Here is a 22,016-nt window from a genome sequence, read left to right on the forward strand (position 1 = left end):
AGCAACTTAACCATCAGTGAAAGTGCAAGTTAATTTATAAGCTGAAAATACTGAGTACTTATATATGTGTCTCTGTCCACCCCACTCCCACCCTCCAGGGAGGTCATAACCTTAATTCCATGACCCACCTTGCCTGACAGCAGATGATAAGACCCCCATTTCTGTTTTGTTTCTGTGTTTGAGATAGGGTCTCATAGTCAGGCTGGTGTTAGTATATGGCTGAGGATGACCCTGAACGTCTGATCTTCCTGCCTCCAACTCCCAAGTGTTGGGATTATGATGTGCCACCCATATTCTGGAGGAAGGACTGATGAAGAATATCATCAGACAGACTCAGTGGGTTTCCTTACCTAGTCTACTAAAAGCCTCCATGCCTAATACAATATATAATCTCCACAGAAGCCCCAAAGGAGCCAAATAGAGAGGTATATATACATTTATAGGCCCAGCTGCTTGGGAGGGCGAAACGACAGGACCGTGAGTTCATAAGGTCAAAGCCAATCTGGAAAACAGTGAAAATAAAATCCAGGTATGGCAGGCCATGTACTAGCCCACCACTAGGGAGACTGAAACAGGAGAACTAGAAGGACCGGGTAACCTGGGCTACACAGTAAGACCCTGTCTCAAAAACTGTAAGTATTTAACACAGTGGCGCACACCTGTGAGCCCAGGATAACTGAGGGCTGAAGGCCAGCCTGAGGTACACATTAAATTCCCAACCAGTGAGACGCTAGCTCAAAAACAGCAGCAGGAGCAGCCACAGCAACGGCAACAAAATCAGTAAGCAGTGACAATAACAAGTACTGAAGACAAGACAAAGCAAAACAAAACCCACAACAGGGTTCAGAGGGCACCTGGACAACTGAACACACAGACGCTTACAGGTGAACAACTGGCCCATGGCAGGGAAAGTGCTGCCCCAACTCCACTGACACAGAAAGCCGGCTGAGCCCTTTCAGACTCAGCCCTATGTACTTCCTCATCTCCCTGCTGATCTGTGTTCCTTAAAGTATGTACTGTTTACAGAGCCAGGGAGATGGCGGCTCAGCAGGTAAGGGCACTTGCTGCCAAGCCTGACAACCTGAGTTCAATCCCCATACACCAACTCTACAAGTTGTCTGACCTCCACATGCTTGTCAATGGCATACACACACCTACAAAACAAATAAATGTAAATAAAAATTTTTAATCCTTGACAATTGGCAAATATTGAGAACAGTGTTTTCATAAGTTCTGTGAGCCACTTAAGGAAAACCAACCTGGGAGACAGTTATGGAAATCTCAATTTGTAGCCAACCCATCAGAAGTTCTGGCTCACTTGAACTAGGTCTGAAGTAGGATAAGTCTTCAAAGGGCTGACTGAGTCTTCACACCCTGGGAGCTGATGCTAGTACCACTCAGACAATATGAAAACAACTAGATTAAAGGACACCCAACAGCTGAGCGTCCACTCCTCAGAACTGTTTGTTGATAGAGAAATATACTTTTTGCAGTTACAGAAGTCTTCTGTGTTGACTACTGTGGTTTGAGGATAGGAAATATACTTTGTTCTCCCATACAGCAGCCTGTACTATGTGATGTCATAAATGTGAAAATGCAGCTGGCACTATGACTTCAAAGGTCTGTCTCACCTCCCAACTCTGACACAATCTAAGTGAGTGACTAGTAAGAAAAGGAGTGTCTGTTTCTGATCTTTAAGAAAAGCTACAAGCAAGTCTGGTGCATAGACCTGGAATCCCAGATACCCAGGAGGCTCCAGGGGGAGGGCTGCTAGTTAGCAACTTAGTAAGACCCTATCTCAAACTAAAAAGCCAAAGGGTTAGGGGTTTGCCTGGCATACATGAGGGCCTTGGGTTCAAGCTCCAGTACATACAACACACACACACACACACACACACACACACAGAGAGAGAGAGAGAGAGAGAGAGAGAGAGAGAGAGAGGGGGGGGGGGGAGAGGGGCAGAGGCTGTGGTAGGAGGAAGCTAATTGTGTGTGAAGAAGCTAAAAGCTGTAGTTATGCGAAAATCTAGAACATGGGTATTACAATAATTTGTCACATGAGCATATGACAGCCACATACTCTGAAGCAAAGGTTAATGTGAAAAGCAGCATAGTATACTAGAACCAACTCTAGCTCTAAAGAAACAGACCTCAGTAAAATTTCACACTGGCACTTGCCAAATATGTAGTACTGTCAAAATATCACACATTCTCTCAGACTCCCCTTCTCTCCTCTCCATATAATGAGGTAATGAATCCTGTAAAGTGCTGTGAGGTGCTATGAGACAAGACATGAAATCATTTAGTGCAGTGACTAGTCAAAGTAGGCATTAAAAAATGGGGCCTAGAAAAACATACAAATTAAACAGTAGATATTAGTATCTACGATTTAAATAGCCACTGAGGAGCCATGGCACGGTGGACCATGCCTGTACTATCAGCAGGCACCCCAAGGACTGCCGTTAGTCCAGGCCAGCCTGGACTACATAGTTCCAAGCCAAGTTGGGACACAGTGTGAGCCCTTCTCTTTTAAAAAGATACACAGATGGTCAGCTTTTACTGAGACTGTGTGGGGAGCCGCCCTGGACTCAATCTTGTAAGACAGTGGCTCTTAGACTATACTATCCCTTCAGAAAATGAGGACCCAGACTCTTCATTTCACAAGTTCTAACAAGATGCTGATACTGACAGTCAGGAACTACACTGAGAGAAAGATTACCTTAAATACAACCATTTCTACAACATAAGAACTCATGGAAGAGCTGTCAGACATACAATCAAACAATTTAAGGTCAAAAAAACAATTTTAGGTCGAAAGCCTGTCAAACTTAAAAAAAAAAAAGTACAATTTTTTTTCATTTCTTTTCTTTGAGATAAGGCCTAACTGTGTAGTCCTGGCTGACCTTGAACTCAAAGATAGCTGCCTACCTTTGCCTCCCAATTACAGAGATTAAAGGTACATGCCTCCATAGCTAATGTTGCTGTTTTGATTTTTTGAGGCAGGGTCTTACAATGCAACCCAGGCTCTCTTAGAATGTATACAGCCTCTGGTGACTTTGAATTCTTGATCCTTCTACTTCAGCCTCCCAGTGCTGGTTACAGGTGTGCGCTACCAACACAGGCTACAAAGTCTTATTAAAAACTGGGTGCCAGAGTGCAAAGCTACTGATGTGCTTTAAAGTTTTTGCAGTCTGGCAGTTTTTTAAACAAATGTGTATAAAGCCAGGCATGATGGCACACCTTTAATCTGAGCACTGAAGAGGCAGAGGCAGGTGGATCTCTGTGATTTTGAGACCAGCCTGGTCTACATAGTTCTAGGGTAACAAGAGCTAGACCACGAGACCCTGTCTCAAAACAAACAAAATATGTGTATGAGGTTTGCCTGCATATATGTGTGTGCATCATATGCATGCCTGGTGCCCTCAGAGGAAAGAAGGAGGGTATTGTATCCCCTAGAACTGGAGTGTGGTGGGTACTGGGAACCAAACTTGGATCTTCTGCAAGAGCAGAAAGTGCTCTTAATGGCTGAGCCATCACTCTATACTGACTGGAAGTTTCTGTATGTGTAAGAAGTAACTATTTAGACAGTATTATAGGCAAGCAGAAAGCTATGGTGAGACACCTCAGAGAAAACTGAGACAAGCATACAAAAGCGGCAGTGATTTTAGCACAACTGCCCAATCTTTGTGACAGTCATCTTCCTAACTACACCAGCTAACCTATGTAACCAGGCATTAGCAAAGAGATCTCAAACGGTAGCTCTCAATGCAGAAAGAAGAAAAAAATGGCTTATTTCTTCAATTTTTATATATGAGCCTTAAATGTGCTGTACAATGCTATTCAGCCATTACTATACTTACTTCTGATCTTTGCATCTTCGTTTACAAACTAAAAATCCACAAAATTTGTTTTCACACAATGTTTTAACCATAAACATACAGATACTAAAATTTGCATTTTGGTGGCAACTGAATATACCTAGAATTTTGTGTCTTATAGGTGGGGGGGGGGGGGCGCGAAAAACTACATATTGTGTGAATTTAATGTTGATTATTTCTGATTTTCTTTTGGCCAGAACCTGGGACCTTGTATTTGATAAGCAATGAATTGTTCTACCCACTGAGTCACAAAGCCACATGCTAACCTCCAATACTGGTCATTTGAGAGGAGAACATGGTGCCTGGGGCCAGGATGTGGGAGACTTTTTATTGCATATCCTTTAAATTTTGAAGCAGGTTGAAGTCAAAGTTTCTGGTTGTGTCATGTGATACAGACTCACATGGTATTTTGATGAGGCAAGACCCATGGAAGAACAGGTAATGTTTGGAGAAAGTATAAGTGCGATTCAACAGACAGTGACTAGGCCCTTGCATAGTTAGCTGTGCAACTCTCTGTTGGTCTCTCATCTTCACTGATCTTCACTTCACTGAGAGGCACAGCAGAGAACTCCTGGCATTCTGGCTGGTCCTGATCACTTCTGCTGACTTGTGCCAATTAAGCAGAGGCCTGGAGGTTTCTGCTGGATCCTTCCATTGATGATTTGTGTTGGGTGACACTTCTGACCTGCCTCAAAGAACGACTTCTACACAGGTCCACATCCCCTTGTCCTATTTACCATCTTTTCTCCCCTGCCTTTGGACAGTGGGCTGGAGGGGGGAGGAGGGTCAAAGCAATTGAGGACCCTACACCATGTAAATGTACTGACTTTTTAAACAACGAAACAGGCCTAAGAAGCAATCACTAACAGTTATGTCCCACATAAAGAATTTCTTACTAAGTCACCTTAGATAAGCTCTGTCACCGTTCACTCAGCCAGTATTCTCTAAATTCTACTCTAAGTGCCAGGTACTGCTTTAGATGCTAAGGTCTCAAGAATAAAGATGATAACACCTCTTTGTGTATGATCAGGAGGCATAAACAAGTTGGATGAGATTCAGAAAGTAATAAGGACTAGGAAGAAATGTCAGCTAAACTATGCATGGTGCTCATGTCCATAATCTCAGCTGATAGAGAAGGATTACCATGAGTTCAACACCAACTTGAGCTATAGAATGAGTTCTAGGACAACCATGACTTTGTACAGAATGAAACCCTCTTGAAGGAAAAAGCTATTCCCACTCCACACCCCCAAAAGGGACTGAGGTAAGATGGCAGTCCCTGTCTGGAAAGGAGTAGCAGAATCACCTATCCACACCACCTTAGTTACTTTTCTATTACTGTGATAAAACAACTGAGCAAGGTCATTTTAACAGAAATCATTCGTTTCTGGCTTATGGTTCCAGAGGGTTAAAGCCCATAATGGCAGAGCAAAGGCACGGTGCTAGGAACAACTTAGAGCTCACATCTTGATCCACAAGCTGGAGGCGAAGGCTGGAAATGTTGTAAGTGTTGAAACTTCAAAACACACCCCCAGTGACACACCTCCTCCAACAATGTCACATCTGCCAATCCTTCCAGAACAGTTCCATCAACTGGGAACATATACTCAAACATCTGAGCGTATGGAGGCCGTTCTCATTCCAACCACCACAGTGAGAAATCAGAAGAGGTCAGGGAGCGAGCCTGGGAGCTACACAGGCAAACATTCTAGTCAAGGGGAACACAAACCATGGCACTGCTCTGATAATAAAGAGTAGGTAAGTACCTCTTTAGAGAACAGGACCAAAGGGACCAAAGGGCAAGAAACCAGCACATAAGACTGTCAAGAAGATTAATGCTTATCAGGGGGACTAAGCAGAAACCAGTGAGTTAAAAAAGAACAGAAGAACTGCAAATAGGAAGGCAAGGGCTCACTCGGGTAGCGGAGTGAGTCATGGTTTGGGGTTGTCTGTTCATCTGCAATGGTGCAGAGGAAACCACTTATGCCAGGCATGCTAGGTAGGCATGGAGCCTACATTCCCGGCAAAGTACTTTGGGGGTTTGCCTGGTAGAATCAACAAGAATCAATACTCTAAGCATGGTAGACTTTGTATATAATCTCAGTAGTTGGCAGATAAAAGGAAAAGGATCATAAGTTCAAGGTCATGTTTGGCTACATAGCCAGTGTGAAGCCAGCCTGGGCCACATGAGACCTTGCTTCAATAAAACAAACAAACAAGTAAATAAATATCATTGAAATACTTTAAGCCTGGGAATGACATCACATTCACATTTTTAAAGATCACTCGTTCTAATAAGTGGCAAGAGTCAGGATAGGAGGGAACAGGAGAGACACGAGGCAGAGGCTATAGCTGTCCAGGGGTGACGAGCAAGAGCAGTGCGCACACGAGTCAACAGTCAAGACATGCTAAAAAAAAAAAAAAAAAAAAAAAAAAAAAAAAAACAAACCCACAAGAGACTGAGTGGACCTAGGAGAAAGGGAGAAAAGCACAATGACAATGGAACCAAGAGGATTCAGTAAAGGACATAGATGAGGGTCAGTGAGATGGCTCAGCAGCTAATGGGGCTTGCCACTAGTCCTTTTCTTGAGCCCATATGATGGAAAGAGAAAGCCAACTCCCAAAAGTTGTCCTCAGACCTCCACTACTGTGCCATGTGTGTGTCCTTTCTCACCCCTTACCAAGTAAATAAATGTAATTTTTGAAAACTTTAATAATAATATAAAAAAGTCTGGACTGGAAGATGGTTCTATGAGTAGAACTGCCTGCCTGTTCTACAATTCTGGTGACCTGAGTCCAAGTTCTAGAACCCACAGTAGAAGGGAATCAACCCCACAGAGCTGTCCTCTGACCTCTGTACACACCCTAGCATGCACACATGCTCACCCAATAATTTTAAAAGGAACTAAAGCTGCTTGCTTAGAATCAAGAGTTAAAGAAGGATAAAAACTGAAGTAACAAACTACTCAGGTCCCACATACTTGCTACAACTTAGTATCTATCAGGAGCTTTGAGTGTATCATTTAAAAACAAGAAAAGATTACCCCTGTGGTTAAATAAGGTTAAAGCTAGAAGCTGAGGAGGAGGGTGACCCTGTAGGAGGACCAGCAGTCTTAATTAACCTGGACCCCAATATCTCTCAGACACTAGACCAACAACCACACAGCATACACCAGCTGATATGAGGCCCCCAACACATACAGCAGAGGACTGCCGGGTTTGGGTTCAGTCAGAGAAGATGCACCTAACCCTCAAGAAACTGGAGGCCCCAGGGATTTTAAGAGGTCTGGTGGGGTGGGGACATCCTCGTGGAGACATGGGCAGGAAGGAGGTATGGGATATGGGACAGTCAGAGAGTGGACTGGGAGAGGAAAATAAAATCTAAAGTGTAAAGAAAAAAAGATTAAATAAAACATTAAAAAAAATAAATTTCTGGTAGAGTTGTATAGATGCTGTGTTCATATATAGAATTCTCAGGAAAAAATAAAACCCTTTTTTGTTTAAAAATATAAAAGATTAAACATGTTTTTATTCAATAAGGTAGAAAAAGAACAGAGAGTAAACCTACAGAAAACTAAAGGAAGGCTGGAGAGATGGCTCAGCAGTTAAGAGCACTGGCTGCTCTTCCAGAGGTCCTGGGCTCAATTCCCAGCACCCATGTGGCAGCTCATATCTGTCTGTAACCCTCACACAGACATCCACACAGGAAATGAACACAAAAGAAAAAGAAAACCAAAGGAATAAAGAGAACAAACTAAAAAACAGAAAACCGACCTGAGCATTGGGAGTAAGAGGTAGGGAAGGGAGAGACAGGATCTTCCTATGTGGCCCAATCTGGAATTTAACATGCAACAATCCTCCTGCCTCAGCCTCCTAGGTATTGAGACTGTAAGCATTAGTCACCACACTGAACTTGGAAAACATTTTTTCTGGTTTCTCTGTATAGCCTTGGCTGTTCTGAAACTCACTTTACAGACCAGGCTGGCCTTGAATTCAAACTCACAGATATCCACCTGCCTCTCTCTGCCTCTGCCTCCTAAGCACTACCAACCACCACTGAAAAGAACATTTAATGGGCAAGTCTTGTAAATCTATTTGGGAGGGAAAAAAATCTCAATGAGGAAGGTAAAGCTCAAGCCAGTGACAGGGCCTAACAGCCACCTGAGGCAAAGCAGAGATCTGGAGCAGGTCGGATGGGATGCTGCCGGCCAGGAGGGAAGCCACTTTTACAGAGACGGCTCCGTTTAGGGCCCGGGAAGCAGATGGCATCAGGACCTGGAGAAGGAACTGCCAAAGCTGCTCCCTATCAAGAAAGAAGATCTACAGCTGAAGGTGAGTGAGGCCGGTCTTGGCCGGAGCATATGTTAGTTCAAGTTTTAATTGCCCTAACTGATTTGTGCTCTCACAGAAATACCCACTAGGTTCATTTATACTGTAATAGATACATTTTCCCAGGGAAAAAGGCATAAAACAAACTATTTTAGGAACAAAAAGGAAATATGATTTCACATGCAGCTGAGAAATGGAATTGAGAAAGAAATGAAGAAGGCTAAGGCACTGAGGAAACAACAGCTAAACCCAGGCAGTAGAAAATGAACCACGACAAGAAGCCAGAGAGACACGTGGACCAGAAAGGTCAAATGTCAGGACAGGGTGGGTGAGGTGAACCGACAGGTTAAAGTGCTTGCTGCACAGGCTTGAGGTCCTGAGTGCTATCCCTGATATGAAACCCACAGGACAGAAAAGAGAGAACCAATTCCTGAAAGTTACCCTCTGACCTCCAAACACACACCACTGCACATATCACACACACACACACACAGACACACGGGGGGGGGGGGAGAGAGAGAGAGAGAGAGAGAGAGAGAGAGAGAGAGAGAGAGAGAGAGAGAAAGAGCGAGAGAGCCAATAATAGAAACAAAGTCAGAATTTAAAGTGTTAAGACAAACCAAAGTGAAATACACCTGTTATCCCAGGACACAGGCAGCTGAGGCAGGCAAGAGGACAGAGTTCAGGAACAGCTTGGAATACATACAAGGTTCAAGGCTAGCCTGAGGGATATATAGCAAGTGCCTGGCTTAAAAGTAATAAATACATAAACACACAGGTAAGACAGCTCAACAGCTAAGGGGGACGTTTAAGGCCCAGCCTAATGACCTAAGTTCAGTCTCCAGAAACCACCTGGTGGAAAGAAAGTATCAACTCTCACAAATTGTTCTCTAACAAGCATGCATGCTGTGTGGCATGTCCATGTCCCACTAAACACAAACTAAAATACATAAAAATGTAAAATTAATAAGTGAACAATGGCAACAAACGTTGCTGAGAAGCTGAGTGAACTGGGTGGATTGGATGACAAGTTGAACACCAGGGCCATGTTGAGTGTGACCCCGAGGGCCTAAGCCACACTAGAGGAAACAGGTAATGGCTTATGAATTCACTGCAGCTGAAATACTCCAGCTGATGGTGAGACCCTGAATGTCACTGTAATGGGCCATGCCAGAGGTAGACTGGGACTACAGGGTGGCTACAGAAACCACAGAACCAAGCAGCCACCGTGCTTGACAGCCAGGCAGGAAAAATGAAACCACAGAGGCTGGCTGAGACAGGCAAAGAAGTTTATAACAAGCAGAGGCAACCAAGAAATCAGAGCAAACCCAAGAGAAAGAAAAGTGAGCTGGAAGTGGTGGCCATGCCTTTAATCCCAACACTCAGAAGGCAGAGGCAGGTGGGTGCTTCTGAGTTCCAGGCCAGGCAGAGCTACACAGAGAACCCTGTCTCAAAAACCAAGAAGAGGAAAGAAGGGAGGGAGGGAGGGAGGGAGGGAGGGAGGGAGGGAGGGAGGGAGGGTCGGTCTAAAAAGACAAGTTCTAAATGTCCATCAAGAGGGTGACAGGACTGAGCTTCAGGCTCTGAGAAGCTGCTCCACCTCTGCCCTGAGCTCATGGAAACACACACTGTTGGGTATGTCAAGGAAGCCCAGAGGACAACAGCGACTGTTTAGTTAGGTGAGATAATACTGCCTTCAATCTTGCTAGCTACATGTACACCTACATCAGAATTTGAGGAGGGGGAACAAAAGCAGTTGTATAATCCTATAATTAACAGGAAAGAAGTATTTTTTCTGGAAGGTCAAGTATGGACTTCTCCACCTCCTATCCCACCCAAGACTCCCAGATGAGGAACACAAAATGACAAAGAGAGCTTCAGGCATTCAGAACACTAAACGAAATACTGACTGCTTTCTACTGGGTTAGCCCAGAAGATGCTGAATAGTACAAGAAGCCAGACCACTGACTGACTTCTAAAAGTCTCTCAACCCATGCAAAAGGGGCTGGTAAGCGTACCTCCACAATGACAGGTAACACAGCACACACAGCTGATGAAGAGAGCAGACAGATTACCTGGGTCATTCAAGAGGGTCCTCAGAGGACTATAACTTAAACCAATTCTTTTCTTTCTTTCCTTCTTTCTTTGTTCATTTATTGAGACCAGGGTCTCTGTGTCCCTGTCTGGCCTCAAATTCACAGAGATCACCCTGCCTCTACCTCCTGAGTGCTAGAATTAAAGGTGTGAGCCTGCAGAATTGTCTCAAATCTGAGCCAGCCTAGGGTACATACTGAGATCCTATCTCAAAGGACATAGATGGGTAAGTAAATAAAAATTTAACAATAAAAGTAAAAACAATGTGTTTACTATGTACTAGCAGTGTAATGGATATGGACAAATAAAATATGGTTTCTGCCCTTGAGGTCAGGCTTAAGGGGACAAGGCAAAAACGAAACCGTGCAGGTTATGTGAAGCGGCAGAAGAGTCATAGAAGCTGAAGAGGGAGAGGAGTGCAGGGTGGGCCTGCAGAGCAGATAGGACCAAGTGTGCCAGACCCAGGGCACTGGGTTCACCACAAGACCCTCAGTGTAGCTCAAGTCTCCCCTGGTTGCCTCATCAGTATCTGTCTGCAGACCATTTTCCTACCTGGTATGGCATTTCCCAGTTCCAGAGTGATCTCCAGAGCAATCAGGGAAATATCTAATTTAAAGGAGTGGCTTAGCCAAGACTGGAATGATGTGCATTTCCAGACTCATCAGAAATGGGTCAGTAATCCAAGTTGGGACAGTAAATCAAAGAGGCTTCTAAGAAATAATCTCATTCTTCTGAGAATACTGGTCTCACTCTAACGGGTGTGATCCAGAGAGCCTCACCATGTGGCTACAGCAGATTGGCCTTGGAAAGCAGAACCAAGTGAATCTTAGCAAATAGACCTAGTCCCTAGTCAGTTTTCTCAATAGACTCCAATCCATCCCTTTAAGTGAGTTTCCTGTCACGTATTACAAAACACTCAGGTATCTAACCCATAAAGCACCAATGAATCAACCCAGCAACTCTTTTTTGTAGCACACTTCAATTTTCTTCTTTTATTTCCAAAAAAGTCCATTAAATTTCATCACTATTAAAATACAAGTAATTACTCTCTTATATAAACCTTGGAGAATCACAACTAGTTAAACTGGTTAACTGTGGCTCAAAACTCTACAAAAACAAGGACTGTAAAAATGGCTCAGTTACAACCTAGTCTACAGAGAAGTTCCAGGACAGCCAGGGCTACAAAGAGAAACCCTGACTCAAAAAAGCAAGCAAGTAAGACCCAGTTAGTAAGTTAGGGAACTCACTCAGTCAGTAAGCACAGCTGCTCACTATGCAAGCAGTCTGAGTTCAGACAAGCAGCACTTGGTAAAAGACTGGGTGTAGCAGCTGCACCTGTTATCCAGCACCAGGAAGGTAGAGACAGAAGGATCCCCGGTGTTGCCAACCATCTAGCACAACCAGCAAACTCCAGGTTCAGTGAAAGAAACACCTCAAAAAATAAGATAAAAGCTGGACATGGTAACACATGCATTTCTTCCCAGTACTTGAGAGGCAGGGGCAGGCAGATCTTTGAACTCAAGGCCAGCCTAGACTACAGAGTTCCAGAACAGGGTTGTTAAAAAGGGAGACCCTGTCTTGAAAAAAATCAAAATAAGTAAATAAAAATGAACAAAATAATGAATTAAGACACCCAATGCTGACCTCTGGTCCAAACAGATGCACACTCAGATGAACACATAAATACACACATATATTAACACAAAATTATAAAAATGTATTTGACCATAAAGCCATCTCTCCAGCCCACTGTATGCTTTTTATTGCTGCTCAAATCTCCCCATAGATCATTAATTGCTAGCCTCCTATTTGAGTTCAAAAGATTCAAGAGTTCAATCTACTAGAGAGATTAAGTACTCTCTACTCTAAATAATAACTAAGGTGCTTTCCACTCAGGATGCAAGATACCTAATCACTAGCTCAGAAGTCAGTACGTAGTTCTTAATGGAGACAGAGGTCCTCTGCCACTCAGCTAGGCCAACTCATGCCCTACTAGCTTATGTACACAATTTCTGAAAAGAAGCCAGGTGTGATGGTACATACCTATCATCCCAGCACCCAGGAAGTTAAGGTGGAAGGATAGCCAGGAGCTCTAGGCCAGCCTGGGCTACACAGCACACTTCTTGTCCCTCTCCCATCTTCCCCCTTTACTGCCTTAAACAACAACCATAAAATTTAATTTTTTTAAAATACTTAATCCCAGCACTTGGGAGGCAGAAGCATTGGGTCTCTGAGTTCAAGGCACCAGCCTGGTCTACAGATCAAGTTCTAGGACAGCCAGGGCTACACACACACACACACACACACACACACACACACACACACACAAAATCCTGAAACAAACAACCTAGACAAATTACTAAGACCTTGACTCAAAAATTATTTGTTGCCCTAAAAGAGGACCAAGTTTCAATTCTCAGCACCCACATGATTGTTCACAACCATCTGTGACTCCAGTTCCAGAGGATCTGACAGCCTCCACGGGTACCAGGCACACACATGGTGCACACACACATATGCTGGCAAACTTCTCAATACACTTGAATAAATCTAAAAAGCAGTTTTTGAACCCAGAACTTTAAAAGGGCAGGAATACAGTTCAGTGGTAGAATGCTTGCCCAGTGTGCTTGAGGCCTTACATTCAATTCCCTATAGAAAAAGAAAACCACTGAGGGGAGAGAAGGCAGGGAAAGGAGGGAGGGAGAAAGGGTTTGAGCATGGTGTCTGACGTCTAGCTCACTGACATGTTCTCTCCCAATGTCACCAGCAGGCACAGGCAGTCCTGCAGCTTTTGACACTATACGACAAAATGTTCATCTTCTTCCAATCGGCCTATCCTCCCCCCATCTTCCTCTGATAAAATTAAGTGGTCATAACTGGCTCTTTTGGCCCCAACTTCTATGAAGCATGTTAAGTATAAACCTCAGCCAGCATAAAGACCTACAAATCATGGTATTTTCAGCTTGCTTTTGCAAATACCCCACCAAATTTAAATTTAAGAAACTACAAAAGCTGGGCAAAGAAACTACAAAAGTAGTCACACACACCTTTAATCCCAGCGCTCAAGAGGCAGAGGCAGGAAGATCTCTAAGTTCGAGGCCAGCCTAGTCTATAAAGCAAGTTCCAGGACAGCCAGGGCTACACAGAGAAACTCTTGTCTTGGGAAAATTTAAAAAAAAAAAAAAAAAAAGAAAGAAAGAAAGAAAGAAAGAAAGAAAGAAAGAAAGAAAAAGAATTTATTTATTTTCACTTTTAAATTTGAGTATGGAGGGCTGGAGTAATGGCTCCATTGTTGAGGCACTGGCTGCTCTTCCAGAAGACTTGGGTTCAATTCCCAGCACCCACATGGCAGCTCACAGCTATCTGTAACTCCTACTCCAGTTCCAGAGCATCTAGCAACCTTCCACAGACATACATGTATGCAAAATATGGACACACATAAAAATAAATATTTATTTATTTATTTGAGAATGCAGAGATTGAGGGAATAGACAATCACTGGCCCAACTTGAGCCCCATCCCATGGGAGAGAGCCAACCCCTGACACTATTAATGATACTCTGCTGTGCTTGCAGACAGGAACCTAACATAACTGTCTCCTGAGAGGTGTCATCCAGCAGCTGATAGAAACAGATGCAGAGACCCACAGCCAAACAAGAGGCGGAGCTTAGAGCTCAGAGAATCTTGTGGAAGAGTCAGGGGAAGGACTGAAGGAGTTGGAGAGTTCAAGGACACCACAAGAAGACTTTCAGAATTAACTAACCTGGGCCCAAGGAGTCTCACAGAGACTGAACCACCAACTAAAGACCATGCATGGGCCAGACCTAGGTCGCCTACACATTTGTAGATGTGTAGCTAGGGTTTCATGTAGGTCCCCTAACAATTGGAGTGGGGACTGTCTCTGACTCTGTTGCCTGCCTTTGGACCCCTTTTCCCTAGCTGGGCTGCCTTGTCTGGCCTCAGTGGTAAAGGATGCATTTAGTCCTGCTGCAACTTGATGTGCTGGGGGGTAGTACCCATGGGGGAATGGTACCCATGGGGGCCTCCCCTTCTAAAAAAAAAAAAAAAAAAAAAAAAAAAAAAAAAAGGGTTGGGGTTGAGGGAAGTATGAGGGTGGGACTAGAAGAGGGGGCTGGAATGGATGGATGGATGAATGGATAAAAGATTGAGTCCAGAATCATACAACCTTAAGAGCTAACAAGCCTTAGAGCCATCTAATATATACCGCCCCATAGGAATCACATCAGTAATATCCCTAAGCAGCGTGGAGTCTGAGATGGTGGAGAAAGGAGCAAGGATGTTTAGTCTGCATGCTCAGTCATTCTGACTACAGCTGATTTGGTTTGGTTTGGCTTTTTAAGACAGTCTTATGTATCCAAGGTGGCTATGAAATCCTGATCCTCTTGTCTCCCCTTCCGATTGCTGCTATTCCAGGAGTGCAAGACCATGCCCCACTGACCACAATTTTAACATAACTGTTCCTGAGTATTATAGGTGGTGTGGTTTGATAGCAATAGATCAAAAGCAGTCTGCAAGCCAGGTGTGGTGACATGCCTCTTTCAGCTCAGCACTGGGGAGGCAGATCTCTGAGTTCCAGGCCATCCTGATCTACTGAATAAGCCTGGAGGCCTGCCTGGGCTACAAAGTAAAACTCTGTCTCAAAAACAACAAAGTAATTTGTAGCAACGGTTTACTCTCTAATACTCACTGTCTCTTACTTGCAATTTTAGGAAAGTTAAAACTTCAAATCTGGAGAGATGGCTCAGTGATAAAAGAGCACTGAGTGCTCTTCTAGAGGTGGAGTTCAGTTCCCGGCAGCCACATGGTGGCTCACAACAACCATCTGTAATGGGATCTGATACCCTGTTTTGGTGTGTCTGAAGAAAGAGATCAACAGTATACTCACATACATAAAATAAATAAATCTTTTAAAAAAAAGAAAAAAGAAAGTTAATACTTTATTACCAATTAGTAATACTAAAATACTTTTTGTAAAGAATCTGGGCATGGTGGTGCACACCTTTGATCCCAGCGCTTGGGAGGCAAAGGCAGGGAGATCTCTGAGGCCAGCCTGGTCTACAAAGCAAGTTCCAGGATAGCCAGGACTACACAGAGAAACCATGTCTCAAAAAACAACAAAATAAAATGTAAAGGTATGAACTACTAAAAACGACCCGTGTTACTTTTAGACTCAAACTTGGACATTTCTTAGCTTCTTGGGAATCTTTATAGAGGTGCAGCCTGTTAGACAAACAAAGCTTCTTGAGTCATTCACCTCAATAGAAAAGACAGCAAGGTCCTTAGTGATGAACTAACTGCCCGGTCAATGAGAAGGCAGCAGGAAAAGTCACATCTCTGTTGTAAGGAAGCTCTCTCTATAGAGACATTATCACAGGCAATTAAAAACTGAGAAAATGTCAGGAAGGCAAAGAACAGGGTGCCCCGAGAACACCTGGAGGGCAGCTGGGGGAACTTATCTAACCAGTGAGTTCACAGAAGGATTTGCGGAGGAAATGATGGCTAAACTGAGATCTGAATGGAGACCAATCACATTTATGTAAAATTATCTGCATAAAAGAGCAGGTCCAAGCAGAAACAGCCACCTGGGCATTGTTTTCCTAAAACAATCTTTTTAAATGATAATAAATGTCATAATGTTTTAAAGCTAGAAATTCAAGTTTTGGGTGCCTTTCTAATCTTCATAGCATCCTGCTCAATATTACTAGTATTACGGTAGTCACTCAAATTTTTGTTGAAATGATTAGTGCAATATAATACTGATGTTCATACTGTCTTTAGTAAGCAAAACATATCACAAACTTACATAAGAAATCTCCCTCGTTATGACAGACATAGATTTCAGTGAAGCTGGGCATGGTGGTTCACATTTTAAACCCAACACTTTCATGTGGGGAGGCAGAGGCAAGAGGATTGCTGTGTGTTCCAGGCCAGTCAGAGATAGAGAGTGAGACAATGAGTAACCCAACACTGGGCAAGTTCTTAGTGCCTAGAGTATGTACACTGGTGTCCTTAGACTGAAAAGCCTGATTAGTCTAAAACAAATATTTTATGCTCAGATGGGCTTCATTTTCCTTATAATGAAGAATACTAATAAACATTTGCATCTTTTCTCTAGCCTTGGTTTTCTGAGGGAGATGAAATTACATATACTCTCAGTCCCATCAAATGCTCTGACCACTATGCATTTGAAAGAGTCAATATTATACTCCTCAATATTAGACTACCTCCCCAACGCTCCATTCCCTCAGGGCCCCATGCTGCTTTCTCTGAGGAAAGAGTACACATACACAAAGTTCAAGAATCCCTATAAGCCCAGAATTTATAGAGGCAAAACACAAACTCAAGGTCAGCCTGGGCTATATGGGAAAACCTTGTCTCAAATAATAACTTGGGGAACGAAGGCAACAGATGACTAGCTCAGTGGCAGAGTTTGCTCAGTACCATTTTAAGGCCCTGGGTTCAATTCTTAGCAGTACCAAACAAAAACAAACAATACCACTCACTTTACACAAGTGTTTAATCTGGTTTTAAATCTCACCCACATTAGGGCTTCTAGGTGATCCCAATAATTGAAAACTTTATATGCCTTGGGCTGGGGATACGACTCAGTGGAAGAGTGCTTGCTTAGCATGTATTATGAGGCCCTTGGGTTTTATCCCCTGCACATGCATGCATGCATGCACACATGCACACCATATTCCTTGAAGAAAAAAGTAGAACACAAAAATATATCAAAATAGCCAACTGTGAAAAATGTAAAAGACCTACTTGCTACTTACCCCTAAAAGTAAATTCTGGTTTCCTAGAATAATGACTAACGATACCTATTTTGTTTGTCTGCTTTGTTGATACAAATTCTCAACCCTCCCAAGCCAGCATACAGGGCAAGTTATTAGCTCTATTTTAAAATCAGAAACACAAAAAGTTACTATTATTAGGCCATCCTGGTGACACATACTTATAATCCTAGAAACTGAAAGGGTCAGGCAAGGAAAATCAGGAGTTTAAAATCATCCTCTGCTTCGCCAAGTTTAAGGCTAGCCTGGTCTATATGAGCCCTTATCAAATAAACAAAAAGTCACACATTCAGAATGACAACAAATACAAACTCACTTATAGAAGGAAAACCTTTCCTTCACCAGCTAGAAGAGTTTAAATGTCTGCCACAGTACAAATGTATCCTACAAGATACGTAAGATTTCACACACCCCTCCCAAAGTTCACAGCACTCAAATCACCAGAGAAAGAAATATATATGCATTTCTGACTTGGTTTTAGTTTGTTTTGGGTTTTTAGGGAGGTGGGCTTTTTGGCTTTTTATTTTGTTTTGGAGATAAGCTTTCTCTGTATAGTTCTGGCTATCCTGGAACTCTGTAGACAAGGCTGGCCTCGAGATCCACCTGCCTCTGAGCCCAAATGCTAGAATTAAGCATGCCGCCACCACCTGGAAGTATATCAGACTTGTTTTAAAGAATGTTTGGTGTCGTTTTTATGTTTATTTGTTTGTTTGTGGTTTTTCGAGACAGGGTTTCTCTGTGTAGCCCTGGCTGTCCTGAAACTCGCTCTGTAAACCAGGCTGGCCTCAAACTCAGAAATCTGCCTGCCTCTGCCTACCAAGTGCTGGGATTAAAGGCGTGCACCACCACTGCCTGGCTTTGTGTAGTTTTTAAAGCTCTTAGAACATCATTATAAAGATACTTCTAAGCAAATACTTTTTTCTATGCAAACCAGAGCTACCAGATCCAGATGAAGTGTGTCATGAGAATGGGCCAAAATGGCTGGACGTGTAGCACAGTGAGGGAGCCAAGGCCCTGGTGTTCTGTCCATACCCAAGGGGGTTGGGAGTCGGGGTGGCAAGATACAAAAATGGGGGAAAGGAATCGATGCCTCAACTAGTAATCACTAGCAGTAAATTTAACTTTTTAAACATTTTTTATTTATTTATACACATGTGAATGCCACATATGTGCAAGTACTCAAAGGTTTGAAGAGGGCTTTGAAGGTGCTACTGCTGTAACCACAGGTGTTTGTGAGCTGCCTGAAGAGAGAGCTGCGATCTAGGCTCAGAAGAACACCAGGTACTCTAACTACTGAGCCATCTTCCAGACCCCATGAATTTAACTTCTAAGCACGCTGTATTTTTACATCATCATCATTTTTGTTTGGTTGGTTTCGGATTGAAGGAGTTGTTTTCTGAGATAAGTTCTTACTACGTAGTCCTGGCTGTCCTGAAACTCTATGTAGGGCAGGCTGGTCTTGAACTCACAGAGATCCCACCTGTCAATGCGTATGCTATCACACCCATCTGGTTTTGTTTTGTTTCTTGAGAGAGGGCCCCACCATATAGCCCATGCTTGCCTCAAATGTGCTAATTGTAGCACAGGTTGGCCCTAAACTTGCCAACTATAGTCCTGGCTGGTCACAAAAAATCACAATTTGAATGCTAGGATTGCAGGATGTACAACTATGGTAGGGTCTAACTATAAGTTTTCTTAAGAGTTGTTTCATTTTTTAAACTTATTTGTGTGAACTGTAAGTGGATACCCAGAACCCAGAAAAGGACATCCAATTCCCTGGAGCTGGAGTTACATGTAGTTGTAAGTAGTCTTACAACTACATGTAACTCCAGGGTTACATGGGTTTTAGGAACTGAACTGGAGTCCTCTGGAACAGTACAAGTTCTTTTTTTTTTTTTTTTTTTTTTTTTTTTTTTTTTTTTTTTGGTTTTTCGAGAAAGGGTTTCTGTGTGTAGCCCTGGCTGTCCTAGAACTCACTCTGTAGACCAGGCTGGCCTCGAACTCAGAAATCCGCCCACCTCTGCCTCCCAAGTGCTGGGATTAAAGGCGTGCGCCGCCACCACCCCCCAGCTCAGTACAAGTTCTTAGCCACTAAGCCTTTGTTCAAGTCCCCAAATGTAGGTATTGATAACATAAGCTTAAATTTATTGCCAGAGAAAAATCTGGTATTTCAGTGAGAGCAGGAATGTTGAGATGGCAGTTACTCTTAATGCTTGCTTTAACTATAATTTACCTCTCCTGAGTGTGTCAGGACTCTAATGGCCATTACAGCTTTTACGAATTATAACGTGCGCTGCAACCCTCCCTTTTTAAAGCGTAAAGTTTCCCATGTATCCAAGGTCACCAATGTCAACAAGAGTTGAGAGCAGCACTAAAACTTCAATTCCTACACTTCAAACCACTGGATACTTTCCCAATCCCAAGAGAGAGGAGAGTTAACCAGCTTTTTTCAAACACTTCGGTAATACACTGAGAAGTATAAAGACAAGTCAGAAGATTCACCTTGGGCCAAAGAAACAAGCTACGTTTGCATACCACTATCCCTTTCCCTGTTCTCCTAGCCATACAGTGCAACATCAAACAGCAGCTGACTTTGGATATATTCATCCCTGGTAACATGTCCTCTTCAATATGAACAACTTACTTTCCCACTAACTGAACATTTATAAGTGAATCTTCCATCACCTTGCCACATTCCATCGGAGGTGCTATGAAATGCATTCGTCTCCTCACTCTCTCAATGGTCAAAAGTTAAAATAAGCAATTCTTGGGACACAGTTACTTTGCCAATGACAAAAAAAAGTAAGCGCCAATAAATTGCTGCTTTTAACGAGACATTTTAAAACACGATGGCATGCGTCACAGAATTACTGTTAAGTTCTTGGCTGGTTACTTTAAAGTAGCATTTAAGGCCTATCCCTCCTTGTTTGGGACATAGCCTGACTCGTTAGACAAGATAAATCTAGGCACGCTCACACAGAACACCTCTGAAGCAACTTAGCTTATTGAAAACACTATCCCAACCTCCCTACTCTGAGTACTCAGCCCTCTTACACTGCAAGGGACAGAATGACCCTCTTCAAAAATCTTTCCGGAGAAGGTTCCCTCCGCAGAGACAATGACAGCCGTCCTCCCGGGAAGGTTTTTGGAAACAGTGCTGACACCAGGAGAAGTGTCAGTGCGGCAGCAGGTGGAGTAGCCCTGCGTGCCGAGCAGGTCCTTTCTGACCTAGTCTCCAAGTCCTCCGCCTCCCTGTCCCGGTTCCGCCTTACGGACCTTTTCCAAGCCGCCTCGCGTCCCGGTTCTCTCACCCGGGGCAGGACTCCCGAGCCTCCCGGGAAGCGAGGCCACCTAACACGGCCACCGCACCTCTTCCGGAGACTCGCAGGCCCGCTCCCTGGCAGTATCCGAACCTGACGGACCCCGCCGTGGGAGGCAACCGGCTACTCCCGGGGCATCTCCGCTACCTGGTTAACCCGGTTCCAGAGCCCCCTCCCCTTCGAGGCAGCGCTGCCGCCAGCGCCTCACTCCTGAACCCCCTCTCCTCCGGAGTACCTCAGCGGAGTTACCGGCCCACTCAAAAGTACAAGTGCCGGCTGCCCCCACCGGTCACCCCGGCCTCGCTGTCACCGCCCAGCTCCCGGCCTCGGCCGGCGCCGCCGGCGTGCCCCCGGTGACGCCCGGGTCGGTACCTTGCGGACCCCCTTGTAGATATAGAAGTAGAGCTCCCGGCCCACATTGAAGCAGAGGCGGTCGCCGTTGCCAGACTGGTCGTTGAGGTTTACGAAGGAGACGCGGACAGGGTTGGATCCCTGCGAGTTGAAGGGCACCCGGTTGGGCCGGCTGTACTCCGAGTGCGGCAGCAGCTTGTACAGACCTTCCCGGGTGGTGAATTGGGTCTTAATCTCGTTCATCTCCTTCCCTCCTCCCTCCGTCGCCATCTTGGAAAGCAGCGTTCATCCTGCCCTAAGTGCCCGGATCACGCCCACCGCGCAGGCGCCGTCCTCGGCCGCTCGCTCTCCACTCCCCACCCCCTTCTCCGCGGCCCCGCCCATTGGCGAGCCAGCCCCCACGAAGGCGGGCCGAAGCGAAGGGGGCGGACTTAGTTTACTGTGCAACTACGCACGCGCGCTCACCTGGCGCGCTCCACCCCGAGGGGCGTGCGCAAACTCCTCCCCTGGGTGCCGCCCTCCCGGTGCGGGTCAGAGCGAGCGCACGGAGCATAGGTGCTGGTTTCCCGTCTATTACACTGTGACCCTCGCTCTGGAGCTTCGCAGCGGGACCCTATCCCTAAGGGAGGACGCCGCCTTGGCCTCGGCCGGCTGGTGGTCCCGGCGGAGCCTGAGGCGAGCAGTGGAATCCGATGTTTGGACGTGTGCGTCCCAGCCGCACGCGATCCTCCCTCGGAGGCTGGGGAGGACTCAGACGGTCCGGTTGGGTGCCGGGTGCCAAGCCCCTCTACGCCCCCCAGAAGCAGTCTCACAAAAGATGTCAAAGGATTGGGCTTTATTACAGCTCAGGGTTTGGACTGGTTTGGTTTGGTTTGGTTTGGTTTGGTTTGGTTTGGTTTGGTTTGGTTTGGTTTTGAAGGTGAAGTGAGAACCACATAAATGTGCAGGACTTGTGCTTTCAAGTCTCATCTGAAACCTTACTGGTGAGCATTGCAAGTAGGTTGTGTTGGAACTTATGTCTCCTGTGCCGCTTAATAAAGGTAAAGCTAATTGATTTTTTTAAAGCCTCAAACGAAACCTGAAGCCGTTTTCTAGGAGAACCATAGAGTTAGTTGTAATGACTATTCTGTACAAAGTCAAAATATTAAGTAAGGACAAGCATACACATCACATGGGACTTAACAGTCACCATTTGATGCATTGATTTCAGGGTATATGCACTGGAA

At 44.5% G+C, this 22,016-nt stretch overlaps 1 protein-coding gene across 3 annotated transcripts in view; it reads right to left on the reverse strand.

Moving 5' to 3' along the window:
* Window positions 1–21,274, reverse strand: part of Wdr20 (WD repeat domain 20) — a 66,173-nt gene extending 44,899 nt beyond the window's left edge. For 2 of the 3 annotated variants that reach the window (XM_076921136.1, XM_076921135.1), the window contains exon 1: window positions 20,812–21,274. In XM_076921136.1, the coding sequence (XP_076777251.1) occupies window positions 20,812–21,060 (249 nt within the window). In that variant the 5' untranslated portion in view covers window positions 21,061–21,274. The remainder of the gene's footprint in view (window positions 1–20,811) is intronic. The other variant, XM_076921137.1, reaches the window with a different exon arrangement.
* Window positions 21,275–22,016: the final 742 nt, after the last annotated feature.

Source organism: Arvicanthis niloticus, chromosome 23 (assembly GCF_011762505.2).
Source record: "Arvicanthis niloticus isolate mArvNil1 chromosome 23, mArvNil1.pat.X, whole genome shotgun sequence".
Lineage (NCBI taxonomy): Eukaryota > Metazoa > Chordata > Mammalia > Rodentia > Muridae > Arvicanthis > Arvicanthis niloticus.